Here is a 16,120-nt window from a genome sequence, read left to right on the forward strand (position 1 = left end):
GCGAGTCCACTACCTCCCTGGGCAGGCCATTCCAATGCCTGATCACTCTCTCTGTAAAGAATTTCTTTCTAAGATCCAGCCTAAATTTCCCCTGGTAGAGTTTAAGCCCATGCCCCCTTGTCCTATTGCTAACTGCCTGGGAGAAGAGACCAATCCCCACCTGGCTATAACTTCCCTTCAGGTAGTTATAGAGAGTGATGAGGTCACCTCTAAGCCTCCTCTTCTCTAGACTAAACAACCCCAGCTCCCTCAGCCTCTCCCCATAGGTCTTGTGTTCAAGTCCCTTCACCAGTCGTGTTGCTCTTCTCTGGACCCGCTCCAGCACTTCAGTGTCTTTCCTGAACTGAGGGGCCCAGAACTGAACACAATACTCCAGGTGTGGCCTCACCAATGCAGAGTACAGGGGAAGGATCACTTCCCTTGTCCTGCTAACCATGCTGTTTTTGATACAGGACAGGATACCGTTGGCCTTCTTGGCCACCTGGGCACACTGTTGGCTCATATTGAGCTTCCTGTCAATTAGCACCCCCAGGTCCCTTTCTGTCTGACTGCTCTCCAGCCACTCTGCGCCCAGCCTGGAGCGCTGCAGGGGGTTGTTGTGACCAAAGTGCAGCACCCGGCATTTGGCCTTATTGAACTTCATCCCATTGGAATCAGCCCATTTTTCCAGTCTATCCAGATCCCTCTGCAGAGCCCTCCTGCCTTCCAGCAGGTCGACACTCCCTCCCAGCTTGGTGTCATCAGCAAATTTGCTGATGATGGTCTCAATCCCCTCATCTAAATCATCAATAAAGATGTTAAACAGGACTGGACCCAACACTGACCCCTGGGGAACACCACTAGTGACTGGCCGCCAGCTGGAAGCAGCCCCATTCACCAGCACTCTCTGGGCCCGGCCCTCCAGCCAGTTCTTAACCCAGCGTAGAGTACACTTGTCCAAGCCATGGGCTACCAGCTTTTGCAAGAGTATATTATGGGAGACAGTGTCAAAGGCCTTGCTGAAGTCCAGATAGACCACATCCACAGCTTTCCCCTCATCCACCAGGTGAGTCACCTGATCATAAAAGGAGATCAGGTTGGTCAGACAGGACCTGCCCCTCCTAAACCCATGCTGGCTGGGTCTGATCGCTTGTCCATCCTGAAGGTGCTGTGTGATTCCATTCAGGATGATCTGCTCCATAACCCTGCCAGGCACCGAGGTCAGGCTGACAGGCCTGTAGTTGCCAGGGTCAGCTCTGCAGCCCTTTTTGTGGACTGGGGTAACATTGGCCAATTTCCAATCATATGGGACCTCCCCAGTGAGCCAGGACTGTTGGAAGATGATGGAGAGTGGCTTGGCAAGTTCTTCTGCTAGCTCACTCATCACCCTAGGATGGATCCCATCTGGTCCCATAGACTTGTGAGGATCCAGATGGCTCAGTAAATCACCAACTATTTCCTCCTGGAATACAAGGGGCCTATTTGGCTTTCTATCTCTGCCAACCATCTCCAGACATGAGTTGTCCTGAGGGCCACCTGTCTTACTGGTAAAAACTGAGGCAAAGTAGGTATAATCTGCAGTAGAGGACTATGACTTAGCTACAAACAGCAGCAAACCTCTATTACAGTTGAACCTTAAATGAGCACCACAGCCACGTATAAGTACATAATAACATACTAAAGTTTCCCAAATATTAATAATGATCTGTAAATGCTTCTTGACCTCACAGTGCACCCCCCACATACTCTGTCTTCTGAAACTGTGACTATGACCTCAGTATGAGCTAATAAACTCTTCCTCAGTTTGAAGTTCTACAGTTTCTACAGCATATTGGCTTGCCTTGAACCCAACTTTTAAAATGGATGCCTTGACTTCCATGGGATCCCGTCTGCAGCACTGACAACCTGAAAACAGGAAATGTAATTGTGTGCATTAACCACTGCAATGTGAAAAATGCAACTGTTCCAAGGGAGCAAATACATTTAAATATAAAGAGATAACCCTCAGACTACATTTAATCCCTCAGCAGATAAATGCTGCGTAGTAAAAAATTAGTTCTGTCAATACAGAAGGCCAGGACCCAACTGACAGCTGTGCAACAGCAGTGCAAACAGGAGTGCCTTTGGAATCTGGTTAGAGATTGACAAAGGGACTTAAAACCAGTTCTGGGTAAAGGAAGAGAGCAGTCCCAGATCTTTGAGCAGCAAACACTATCCAACTGGCTATTATGTGAGATATAGAAAAGCATCTACAGTGAACACACCTGTGGAAATAAATCTTTGTGGGAAGAGAATAAGCCCAAGCTAAAAAGCCTAACTAAGGAGCCCGGGACAGTCCCAGTATCAGTTTGGGACTACAGGGAATTTTACTTTTCAGGTGACTTTCTTTCCCCACTCCACTTGTTTCATTATATCACAGTTTGTTGGAGATTGTTGCAGAAACTATCTTGAGTGTTACCAAGATAATAAAAAACTAGTTTCTAAGGGTAACGACTGAAGGAGCAGTCTAACACTGAGCCCATTGAAACACCTCATTCAAAACCAAGGTGGTGTGGTTTTTTTTGGCTTATAATCAAACTCAAAATAAAAACAAATAATAGTGACTGCTGACTTGGAGTTCTAAGCTTTTGGTTTTTTATACTGTGACGTTACCACACCCTCTGGTCTTCAGTTCTGGCTCCCAAATCCATCTGAAGCGTCACTGGGTTCTTCCTCCCTGCTCCTTCCATCCATTCATTCCTACTCACTTATCCAACCAGCAAACTCACCTGCCAGTGCTCCAGAACAGTTTCCTGCCTCATTCAAGTAACACTGGGGCACTCAAAGTAATCAGTAAACCAAACAAGTAACATTAAGATAGCATTTATGCCTATCAAATGCAAAGTAAACATGAAAGCATTCACTATGCCAACAAGTTAGACCATTGAGTATAGTTCAGCTGATGACACTATTTATCACTATTTACATTTTAATGAAGAGGTTGGGGCAATGCAAAATTTGTGTGGATATCCCCTCATACATGTGTGTAATAAGGGGTGCTGGAAGAGAAATAAATGATGGTTACTCCTTCTCTATGCATTATTATTGATTCCAATCCCCAATTAATTTTCTGCTTTGAGCAATGCAGAGATCAGATGCTATGATCAAAGACAGAAATTAAAATACTAAATAATATTAAAATAGCTGAAGTGATTCTCAAAGAGTGTGCTGAGGTGATGACCCTCGCCCAGGGTAAAGACCAAACCGGCCTTTGAAATGTCAAACTGAAGACAACTATGGTACAACATCCTACAACTAGCTAGACAACAAGAGACGAGTTGTCTGACATTGCTGATAAGCAAATCTTCTGGCGTTGCAGTGACTATCATCCCATTTTGGTATTAGAGTGACTTCTAATACCATCAGTTAGAAAGGGTACATGAACAGACACAATTCTCTTCAACAAGGCTAGGATACAGTCTGACCAAGGAATCACAGCAAGACTTTTTAGAGATACAAGGCTTTTTCACTCATGCTCTTCCCGTCTCTCAAAGAAAATAAACAAAGCCCATTTTAGGTCTTCAAAATTTTCAGACAAGAAAGATTTTTTTCCCTACCATATTATTTCCTTTTTTAAAAATACACCCTGCTTTAGAAAGACAATTCACAAATTTGTTAACCACTTAATTTTGCAGTTTGAGAAGAATGCAAGTTCTCCAGCTTTTAATGGAAGATACTGAAGATAAAAATGGTTTTGGAGCCTAAGCCCTGGAGCTTAACAGTCTTTAGCAAAGCACAGACAGAAATGCCACAGGGTATTACAGGAAGGGGTTTGACAGGTAAAGCCAAAGAAAAGGTGGGAGAGATATGGATGACAGTCTAGTAAATAACTACTGGTAGGCTTAGTAGCAGAAAATGCTATAAAGCAGAACTGTGAGAAAACAGACATGTGCAAAGCAAGAGGAAGCATAAAAAATAAGATAGTTAAGTTGCAGATGAACTTCTACTGCATGCTTGCACATGTGAAGTCTAGAGTCTGCTGAGACCAGCCAAACAACAAACTTGATTCAAAATTGGCATCAGAAAAAATTGGCATCAGAAAATCTTGCATGCAAGAAGTGTGTGGAAACACAAGAAGTTAGCCAATAAAGTTTACAGGCAAGTGCAACACAATATGTGGCAGGTAGGGACTGGAAAATGCAACGTCTCTCCAGGACAGTTTCTACTGGTATTTCTATAATAGTCAGAAATTAAAGATAACCTGTCAGTAGAAACTACAGGAAGCTGCAGAAACAGTTCCTTCTGTTCTCATCTTTTGCAACTGTTTCCAAGGACAGAGAGGATACAATGTCCACCAGCAAGAATGATTCTTAATATTCATAGTTCAGACACCAATGCAATATGTTAAAGAAATCTCACTGTTGTCAGAAGTGAGAAATGCAATGAAACCTGAATGTCTGAAAGTGAAATTGAAGAAAAACCTGAGGTTAAAATGAAGTAACACAAAAGAAGGTATTTTTGAAACAGGCACTCCAATTTGTGCATATATCTCAAGCAACACTTTTTTTTTTTTTTTCAAAATTAATTGAAAGGCTACAATATGGTAACCCCAGACTTGAAAATTTTAGTACTTGACTCTACTCTGTTAAGAATGATGTGTAGTAAACCAAATGGAAGAACTGCAGTCGTGCAACAGATGGATTGTTACACTTGCTGGTTGAATGTGTCATTTAAGGGCACTGAGTTCAACTTATCGTAATAAGTATCTGATTGTTGATACAGGACATATTAATATTTCCTTATTATAATGACAAAATATCAATTTATTAATGTATGTTGCAAATGCAGTTAGTTTGGATGAAAAATAGCATATTTTAACTGGAGTACTTAAAGAGTACTGTGCATAAGAACACTCTGCTGTTCCAAAAGCTTCCACACAATTGCTGGCAGTTAAAGCCAAGTTCCCTTTTCGTAGTTCTTGTTGGCACTCCCACCAACGCTGATCCCCTGTGCACTCTGAACTGCAACCTGAGAAACACTGCAAGAAAATGAGATACAAAGACATCCAATGCAAGACATGTCAGGCTTCAGCCTGGGCCCTCTCCTACTCCAGCAGCTAGACGGAAATGCCTGCCTAGTGGAATGTATCTGTGACGGTGTCACAAACAGTTAAACAACTGTCATTTTGTAACGAAAGCAAGCACAATTGACAAGACCCGTAGCAACTTCATTTGCTATTGCAGAACACTTAAAAAAAAAAAATATAGCATTAATTTCTTACATGCAATAGAACTGCAAAACCATCATTTTCTTCCTGTTCACATACATAACTGTCATGTTATATCCCTGCATCAAAATAGCAGAACTTGGGCTTACTAAAGCATAAAAAAGGCAGACAATTCCTAAACATAGGACATCAATAGTTTGAGATCTGTTGGAATTCAAAATAATCTGTATCTAGTAAGAAAATTCTGAAGCCATCCATTTGAAGTGTTAAAACAAATCTAACGGGTTACAGAGACTCAAATCAAACTATTTTGCACATTTCAGTCAAAAAGTAATTGCCTATTTATCTTTTTTTTTATCTTTTTCCTACTATATCCAAATGTTTTAAAGATGTAAATGCACTTGTCATCTTTCATGTAAGCAGGGTGCTGGTGCCCCAAATTAAACAAAAGAAGAAAAGTTAGGGTTGACAAGTATGTCGCCGTGTAACTACAAATTAAATATGCCTTTTGATATTTCATTTTTTAACTGTTGAGTACCTTATCATCAGGCTATTTCCATTAGTGGTTTTTTATTAGATTTTTAAATTAGACAGATAACAGATGTGACAAGTATATAAAATCTGATTTAGCAGATCTGACACACGTAATCTTTTACTATAAGAGCAGCATTTGATATATTTGAAATGTTTCAAACAATACTCCCTTAACATGCCAAATAAGAAGAAATTAGGATTTAAATCTACTATGTACAATTTATGCCAAGTACAGAATGAATATCTAAAAACCACAAACAATCAACTTCCAGCTGAATGTGCGAACTCACCTGAAACTTTCAATGCAATGTGAAATTCTAAATGCTACAAACACCTCCCCACCCAATATCTGACAACACCAGTTAAACACAGAAGACACGTATTTTAAAGAGATTGTTAGAGCAGACTCTGCAACTCTACATGCTGTGAACTTTGAGTAAATGTTGGCTGCACCGCACTGCAGCCAGCATTTCAAAAATAATTTATGAAGAGAGATCAGCATCTCTGAATTCTTCAGAAAAGAAATGAACTCCCACTTTTTGTGTGGCAAACAAAACCACGCTTACTATAGCAGTTGCATATGTAAACAACTAAAATCATGAAACTTGCCACGTTATTAAAAATAATTTGACATTTGCATGCAAAAGTTCACATTAATAATCTAAAAGATTGGATGCCCACATACTACAACTACTTTTGCTTCTACTGCACAAACTTCAACACACAGAAATCTTTCATGTGCAAATTCAGAGAAATACAATCACCTCGTTCACCCTCCAAAAGATTGTAGGCTTGGTTTCTAGAAGGGATCACAGAGTCTAATTTTGTCAGGTGACTAAGAAAAAATATATGTATTTAAAATAGAATTTTAAAAAAACCAACAAAGCTCAACGCACTGCTGAAAGAGAGAAGAATGAACATAAATGAAAAAACCTCGTATACTGAGCTAGCGGATTGACCGGTATACGCACATACACAAAAAGTAAAAATATACCAGGCAACTGATTAACATTATGTTTCCCATTATTCCTTTCATCTCTTTTAATTCTGTTAGTACCATAGAATAAATTAGAACAATGTTTCCAGCAAGAAAAAAAGAACCAAACTAGATTTCACTTTTGCTGCATGTTAAAATTGAAGTCTTTGTTGTAAAGACTCAGAAATTGACATTGAAATTAAAATGAAAATTTAAATGAAAGTTATTTATTAACAATAAACCTAATTAAGTTAATAATAATGCCTTCTAACACCAGCAGTCACACTTTTGATCAAAATAAAAGGGCAAATGCATAATTACATTGTGTACAAGTTCTAACATTCAGAACTTTCATAGTGAAAAGAGCAAGTATGTTGAAAAACTGAACAATAAAAGTTTTAGCACATAGGCTAAATTAAAATTTGCCCCATGCAAACAATTTGCCCTTCTTTATATTTAAAACTGTAATAAAAAACATGTGTATAAACAAATATCTGATAATTGCAGGACAATTGCCTAAGTGAGCAAGGCATATGCTTTTTTCACACTCACGGTAACGTGGTACAAAATTTTACGTATTTTTCAAAGCTTGCTCAAATGGCAGGATTCTTAATTTCATTCTAATTTCTTCTTCAGGACTGTTCACTTATTATGGTTCTTCTCTTTCATCTATTTTCCCTTCTATTTCCCCATGAATTATATGATGCATCGAAGTATTGCCCCCAGTACTTACAGACACATGACTGCAAAATTGCCAATGGATAAAAAGATTATCAAGGTTTTTGAATATGGTTTTTCTGAATATTCTATATATTACAAGACTTTAGATAGTCTAATTAAACATGGATGTTCAAACTGTCAGGAGTCAAAGGCAGCACTAAAAAAGAGAAAACCTCTTGAGTTATTTATACAACATAGAAAATCCTGTGGACACACAGACAGAATCCTGTCTCGACTTTGCCCCCCTTCCACATTACACTTCACTACTTCTCAAAATCTGTAATAGCTCCACTTAATACAAAACTCAGTGTTATCTCCAAAACAGCCTCCATTTTATGAAACAAGTCAATGTACCCACATATGTACAAGTCAAATGTACATATGGGAAAAAGATATTATTATTTAAAGACTGGAGTATACTTGATTGTCTTTGTGTAGTTCTTTTTCTGTATGTATTTTTTTACCGACATTGAAAAGAAAGCAAACAAAAAGCCAGAATAGAAATCAGAAAATTCTCCTACTGCATTCATCTATATGGCTCAACAACAGAGTTAGCAATACATACATGAACCTTCTGCACAGTAGATTCATACAGATTTGAGTCATTTGGCTGGTATTTTAGACCTTGACTTTTGTAGCCTTGATTCCAAAAAAGAAACAACGTGGATGGCATTGGCAAAGCCAAAACACTTAGGCCACTGTTGTGTTTCTCAGTGATATTACCTATATATGGCATGTAGCACTATAAGTATATAATAATATATACATAACTTCTGTCACCTGTGCAAAGAAAGTGATCATTGGCATTAATAGGCTGTCATCCCTAGAGGACAAAAGTGCAAGGCTGAGGGGATTTCTTTGATTCCACGGCAGCTTCTGGTAAGCTCATGATTGAGTATCAGACCTCTGTGGCCTTCTGTTTCCACTTCAAGTCTGTCTCTTGTTTGAATAACACCTTTCAATTCATTTCTGTGTTAATTCTAAGTCCACTCTAATTTATGTTTCTACCTTGCTCATCAAGTCTTGGTTTCTTCCTTTGTTCTACCCTTGTTCCTTGCTTGATGCAAGTCTTCATCACAAGCTTTTCACTCGAGTCTGCTCCCTACCTTACAGTTACCTTATTTTCCACCAGTATTGGCATCCTCCCCATAGACAATTCCATCTACCCAAAAGCATTATCTTCCCCATAGTCCACATCAGGTGTTCTCTGCATTTTATTCAGTCCTCCAGCTTCTTCATTCTGCTTGGTAACAGCAGGGGGAGCATCAAGAAAGGAACACTTGCTAGTGCTTGACCAGAACATTTGTTCAAAAGTAGTTGCAGTCTTGAATCTCTCAGCTGGACCACCAACATGGTAAATTCCTCATCAGAAAATTCTTCATGTTATTCCTAACCAACTCCTGAGTGGTTTCATACTCACATTTTCCCAAAATGTCCTTTGCAAAAGAGATATCTGTGGTATCAACATGCCCAAACTTTGGTCAAATTTGCAATTGCCAGATGGAATGCTTGAAAGTTTCAGACTGCTTCAGGGAAATTATTTGCCTTTACATCTTACCTTTTACACAAAGGCAAATTCATGCCTTTTCCCTCTTCTTCAATTAAAAAAAACCCAAACCTGTTCTTGTCAAAATTTGCCTTTATACTGTCACCAGTACTATTTCAAAGCTAATGCAGAAACACTATATAAAAAAAACCCAACAAACAACAAAACAAACTTCAGTCCAAACTATTATATCTTGGTGATCAGGCACACCTATATTCACTAAGGAAGACCCAGTAACTTATGCAACACTTCACATCACTGATACCACTATTCAAAAACACAACTGAGGTCCTAATGTTTTGCCTTGCCCATGCCATCAACTATTTTTCTTTTTTAAAATTAAGGCTACAAATGTCAAAATCCAAACCAGCCAAATGACTCAAATAAAATCATTAAATTTTGCAGTCATAAAGATTAGTGAAGAAAAGATAATTTCTACCATACAAATATTTTTTTCCTCAATAAATCAATGTGTTGATCTTTAAGAAATCCTCAAATGAACTATGTGTTTGACTCAGTGTGACCCACTCTCAGTCATGTGTATGTTATTTTAGTTTAATAAAGTAGATACTTTTCATGCTGTATGTGGAAAGGAACTCTGAAGTAGAGCTTTTTTTGTTTGCTTGGTTTGGGTTTTTCTAAGAGGAAAAGACAGCATATCTACCGCAGTACTAACTGCATCTCGTGTCATCCATAATTGTATATTTTCTTAATTATAATATTTTTGTACAATTTAATTTTGTTTATGAACACTAGCTTGTAGGAAAAAAAATACTTAGAAGTCTGGAAAAAGTCAGATTATCATATGCCCCACAAAGAGTTGTTTTGTTCCCCCCCACCCAGTCCCTTTTAATAAAGAAGTTCCTTTACCTCCTCCAAGATGGAAACTTTCCCTATCACTTACTAATTTTATCTTCAGAGCCTCAAATATTTCCAGGGTCAAGTAACCATTGCTGTAAGCAGACAAACTGAAGGTACTCAAAGTTACACTTTCATATGAATAGTCAACAGGGGACATTTGACAGAATTTATTCATCAGAAAGAGAGATCATCAAGATGGAGAAGGTGGAGAAGCACAGAAGAAGTGACTACATGGTCCTTCTTAACATGTCTAGCGTAGGAATTAAAAAAAAAAACCCAAACAACTTTTTCACTACTTCAAATTGGCACCTCTTGGGCAACACTACGACACATAACCCTGAAGAGGAGTCTCTAATAGTCACCATCTTCACTTTCAATTTTTACCACAACGTTTCAGAGAAAGTACTTAAAACCAACAAGGAACTGGACACCAAGCTGAGGAACACCTCTAATACAAATTCAGTATTCCCTTTAAATGAAAAAATGCTACAGAATAATCCTAAAGGCAATGTGCGTCTAGTAAGTGGATCCCTGTGTACTAGATCAAGAAATGAGCATACAAAATCTGACACAACTTCTTTGCCTTTGTTAGTTGGTGGGAATGCAAGTGCATACTTGAAACATGGTAAATTATGTATTACGTAGATACAAACTTGACAAACTTGCAAGATTAAAATCTAAGTTATTTCCACTATAAATTGTATCAGACCATAGTCTGAGCACAAAAGGAGTAACGAGACACTTAAGGAGACACTTCTCCTTAAAGTAATAAACCCTAAGGTCTTTGTGTCTTTAAGGCCCTGTGGCCAAGCACTGCAGCTCTTGATTCACAGATTGCAAGCTTGCTTCTTTTAATTACCTCCCTATCAAAATTTAAAGTACTACAAAATTTCTACTAAGTTTGCCGTACACAACTCTATGAAAAAAAAAAATCAAGCCAAGAAAGTACAAATTATCACGCCAATCAATGATTTACTAAAAAGTAATACAAGTTCACCTTCAAAATGCCATGTACTATGTTACAGCAACTGATTTCTACTTGGTATTAACCACGTATTCAAGTGCTAAGTGATTTAGATGTATTCGTTTTAGATATGACAAATTAGATGTTTAAAGGACCTAGATGTAAAGATGCACACAGTATACACTCCTAAAACAAAAAAAGGACTCATGCATATTGTGCTTTCTTGAAAGAGAGGCTCTTAAAGCACCTAATTAATGCCTAACAACTCAGTCCTTCTAAATACCTTATACCTGCCCTTCTTTAATGGTTTAACATCCTTTGTTGAACTACTGTTATAGTATGCATTTTCTCATAATTTTACCTTCTCAGAACTGTAATTACATCTATTACAAAAGTGGCCAGATTCTTTGGAAAAAGTCCCAAACAATCTCAACGAATTTCATAAAAAAATAGCGAAGATGTCTTTTATAATTCCTTCTATTATATATAAGCAATGAAGCAAAATAATCACAAAAAACAAGCATTAAAGAGATTATCAATGATAAAAGCTGCTTTAATCATTTGGGGTATTTGAAAAAAGATTCAGGAATTAAGTAAAGTCTGTGAGAAAGAACTTATAATAAGAACATGTCAAAAGTTAAACACACAGACTAGAAAAAAGCTTAATTGTACAGTATATTTTAGCTCCTATCAATCACTGTTAAAACCATTTCAGAGTTTAATAAGCAGATATTTACCTGCTGGAACAAGACAATCTTTCCAATCAAAATATCCTGCATAAATGCCAGGTTCTAATGACCCAACTATTGGATCTGCCTTGAATTCAATGTACATTTCAAACAGTCTTTGATCCAGCTCTTTCAAGGATTCCATACTAACCTAAAAAACAAAAACAAAAGAGAAAGAACATAATAAATAGTCATTAATTACAATAATTGAGTCACATAATGAAAAAACTTACATTATGTTTTCTTTAATTTTCTGTAAAGCATAGCAATTACTTACAAAGTTCATAGTTACATATATAAAAACCTAGGAATTTCCATATTATCTGTCCATCCTACTCAGTATAATTTCTTTTTTTCTGATCGTGCTCAGCAACAGACGTTGTTGGGAAAGGTCGAAGAAATGCCAAAGCAGGCAGATCACACTGTAATTTTCTCATGGCATGATTTTTTTTTTCTGTATATCTGGAGGTCTTGATCTTGCCCCAAGTAAACAACTGAATTTTACCAATGCTTTAAATATGCCCATAACAATTTGCGTCCTGAAACATGAAGATTTTCATATAATACTTAAAATCTACTAATTGTAATATTACATTTTCTCACCATCTGCTCTACACTTAAAAAATACATAGATTTATTTAGGAGTCTCTGCCTTCCGAAAGCATACATGCGAACTTCCCACTCCTCTACCTCAAGGCACTGCCATACAACAGATGAATAAGCTACACCTTGCAAATACTTGCAGAAATTTTCTCTTTAACAGCTCTTTACGCAACTTTTAGTAATTCGTACAACTTAGCCACACAGAAAGCTAAAGAGATATACACAATTCTCTCATTGTATCTGAACAACTGTAAATTTTATACACAACTTTTTTATCAAACACAGGTACCACTTGTAGCTTCTAAAATAATTCTGGAACACAATGTGTATCATAAAATGTTAAAGAAGAAAGTCAGTATTTTAGCATGATAATGGATGCTAAATGCAAATAAAACATGCTGAAAATATCATTTGATTACTGTTTAAATGTATTTATGTTCATAAGTAGGAGCTTAAGAAATAGCGAAGTAAAACTTTTAAACTATTATTCATTTTCCTCAACTGTTAAAAGAAAAAAACATATTTTATATATATATATATATATATATATATATATATATATATATATATATAAAATGTTTTCCAGAAGCAAAGCAGTTTAAAAGTGAGGAAGGTGGCAAGGCTCTAGACCAAACCGGGAATTCAGAAAAAAGAAAACAAGAATACCAACTCTATATATCACTCCTTTGCCCGTGAAAGACAAAAGATTTAATGCTGAAAGCTGTAGAATACAGGATGAAGCTTATTTGCTGCAGGGATGTCTCTAAACTGGATTCTTCTCTGGCATGCCTGTGGTGTTAAGCGAAAAGAGAACTGCAGTATTTGAGTCAGGAATAGACAGACAAGCCTTCAGGAATGAGATCATAAATGCAAGGGAAAATAGATGTATTATTGAGGTCAAAGTTGCTGCCAAATCCAGGAAAGTTGGGATGGAGAAGCTGATGCTCCGAAACAAGAGACACTACCATTTTCCTGCTTTTCTATCTGATGAACCTCCTTTAGCTTGTCACAAGAAGATCTATATCCCAAAGAGAAGATTTTCATGCGACACTGAGAATTTGATGCCAGGAGAAGGTCAAGGCTATTTTCTTCTTCTTTCCCTTCTCCCCGACAGTCTGTTGACACTCAAGACTTGAAAAAACACACTAAAAAAAGGTACAAAAAATTCTCATTGAACTCCCTTTTCCCCCTTACACAGGATCACAAAAATGTAAACCTGGAATGAGTTTCAAGACATTTTTCACCTCAATTTCTTATGATCAGGAAGAATAACTATCCTTAGACCATTCCCATTTAGGTTTGAGCTACTGGGAAAAAACAGTACAAGTTCCAGTGGGAAATTCCTGCAAACATGCACCCATACAAAGAATGTGTGCAACAATCGCTTCAGTGGTTCTTAAGAAAGTGATTTAGAATTAAGTAATTCCATCTTCCACTCCTGCAGTCATTCAATACAAAAGAACATCTGTATATTCAGTACAAGCTTTTTTTCCATGCAAGTCCTCTTCAACCTGTTTAAAGTTCAATGCACAATTAGGATGGTGGTGGGTAACCGTGTTTTTCAGTTCATGGAAAAATTACAAGTAAGAATGAACAATTCCTCTGAATGTTATTTTGAGCCCAGGATGGGTGAGTGAAGCAGAGCAGAGTCCTCAACAACGCCCATTGTGTATACCCATTCTCCTGACTCCCAAGTGGGGTAGATGCTCATAAAAATATACAATTGTCTCATTTTTATCTTCCTGCTGTGAACCTCCCTGTAACCAGAGTTTTCAATTTTAGTATTAAAGCCACTTTAAGCTTCTATCCTAGTAAGCCCTCTGCCTTATCTAAATATCAGAACTGTGGAAACCATTGTATTCAGAAGCTTAATCAGTAAGCTAGGATGGATGTTGTGGGATACGTATATTTTTTTCCACTTGATAATTGACTAAACTGATGATAAAAAGTTGAATTAAAGAATCTCCACAGAAAGGCACTTAAAGTTATATAGAAATTCAATATAATTATTGGTGAGTACCATAAGTACATGCCAAGATGGCATGTGCTAGAGCAGAGTGTAAAATCTGGCAATTCCATGTAACTCTGTATCACAGAATCACAGAATCACAGAATCACAGAATCGACTGGGTTGGAAGAGACCTCAGAGATCATCGAGTCCAACCCTTGGTCCAACTCCAGTCCGTTTACTAGATCATGGCACTAAGTGCCATGTCCAATCTCAGTTTAAAAACCTCCAGGGACGGCGAGTCCACTACCTCCCTGGGCAGGCCATTCCAATGCCTGATCACTCTCTCTGTAAAGAATTTCTTCCTAATATCCAGCCTAAATTTCCCCTGGTAGAGTTTAAGCCCATGCCCCCTTGTCCTATTGCTAACTGCCTGGGAGAAGAGACCAATCCCCACCTGGCTATAACTTCCCTTCAGGTAGTTATAGAGAGTGATGAGGTCACCTCTAAGCCTCCTCTTCTCTAGACTAAACAACCCCAGCTCCCTCAGCCTCTCCTCATAGGTCTTATGTTCAAGTCCCTTCACCAGTCGTGTTGCTCTTCTCTGGACCCGCTCCAGCACTTCAATGTCTTTCCTGAACTGAGGGGCCCAGAACTGAACACAATACTCCAGGTGTGGCCTCACCAATGCAGAGTACAGGGGAAGGATCACTTCCCTTGTCCTGCTGACCACGCTATTTTTGATACAGGACAGGATACCGTTGGCCTTCTTGGCCACCTGGGCACACTGTTGGCTCATGTTGAGCTTCCTGTCAATTAGCACCCCCAGGTCCCTTTCTGTCTGACTGCTCTCCAGCCACTCTGCGCCCAGCCTGTAGCGCTGCAGGGGGTTGTTGTGACCAAAGTGCAGCACCCGGCATTTGGCCTTATTGAACTTCATCCCATTGGAATCAGCCCATTTTTCCAGTCTATCCAGATCCCTCTGCAGAGCCCTCCTGCCTTCCAGCAGGTCGACACTCCCTCCCAACTTGGTGTCATCAGCAAATTTGCTGATGATGGTCTCAATCCCCTCGTCTAAATCATCAATAAAGATGTTAAACAGGACTGGACCCAACACTGACCCCTGGGGAACACCACTAGTGACTGGCCGCCAGCTGGATGCAGCCCCATTCACCAGCACTCTCTGGGCCCGGCCCTCCAGCCAGTTCTTAACCCAGCGTAGAGTACACTTGTCCAAGCCATGGGCTACCAGCTTTTGCAAGAGTATATTATGGGAGACAGTGTCAAAGGCCTTGCTGAAGTCCAGATAGACCACATCCACAGCTTTCCCCTCATCCACCAGGTGAGTCACCTGATCATAGAAGGAGATCAGGTTGGTCAGACAGGACCTGCCCCTCCTAAACCCATGCTGGCTGGGTCTGATCGCTTGTCCATCCTGAAGGTGCTGTGTGATTCCATTCAGGATGATCTGCTCCATAACCCTGCCAGGCACCGAGGTCAGGCTGACAGGCCTGTAGTTGCCAGGGTCAGCTCTGCAGCCCTTTTTGTGGACTGGGGTAACGTTGGCCAATTTCCAATCATATGGGACCTCCCCAGTGAGCCAGGACTGTTGGAAGATGATGGAGAGCGGCTTGGCAAGTTCTTCTGCTAGCTCCCTCATCACCCTAGGATGGATCCCATCTGGTCCCATAGACTTGTGAGGATCCAGATGGCTCAGTAAATCACCAACTATGTCCTCCTGGAATACAAGGGGCCTATTTGGCTTCCTATCTCTGCCAACCACCTCCAGAGATGAGTTGTCCTGAGGGCCACCTGTATTACTGGTAAAAACTGAGGCAAAGTAGGTATTAAGTACCTCAGCTTTCTCCTCATCTTTGTTAACTATATTTCCTTCATAGTCCAACAGAGAATGGAGGTTTTCCTTGCCCCTCCTTTTGTTATTAACATATTTGAAGAAGGACTTTTTATTATCCCTGACAGAATTGGCCAAGTTAACTTCAAATTGCACTTTTGTTTCCCTGATCTTTTTTCTGCATGATCTAGCTATTTCCATAA

At 38.9% G+C, this 16,120-nt stretch overlaps 1 protein-coding gene across 3 annotated transcripts in view; it reads right to left on the minus strand.

Moving 5' to 3' along the window:
- Positions 1-16,120, minus strand: part of EXOC2 (exocyst complex component 2) — a 133,666-nt gene that overhangs the window by 25,649 nt on the left and 91,897 nt on the right. For all 3 annotated transcript variants that reach the window (XM_065052522.1, XM_065052523.1, XM_021293321.2), the window contains one exon: positions 11,524-11,665. In XM_065052522.1, coding sequence (XP_064908594.1) covers positions 11,524-11,665 — 142 coding nt within the window. The remainder of the gene's footprint in view (positions 1-11,523; positions 11,666-16,120) is intronic.

This window comes from Columba livia, chromosome 2 (genome assembly GCF_036013475.1).
Source record: "Columba livia isolate bColLiv1 breed racing homer chromosome 2, bColLiv1.pat.W.v2, whole genome shotgun sequence".
NCBI classification, from domain to species: Eukaryota; Metazoa; Chordata; class Aves; order Columbiformes; family Columbidae; genus Columba; species Columba livia.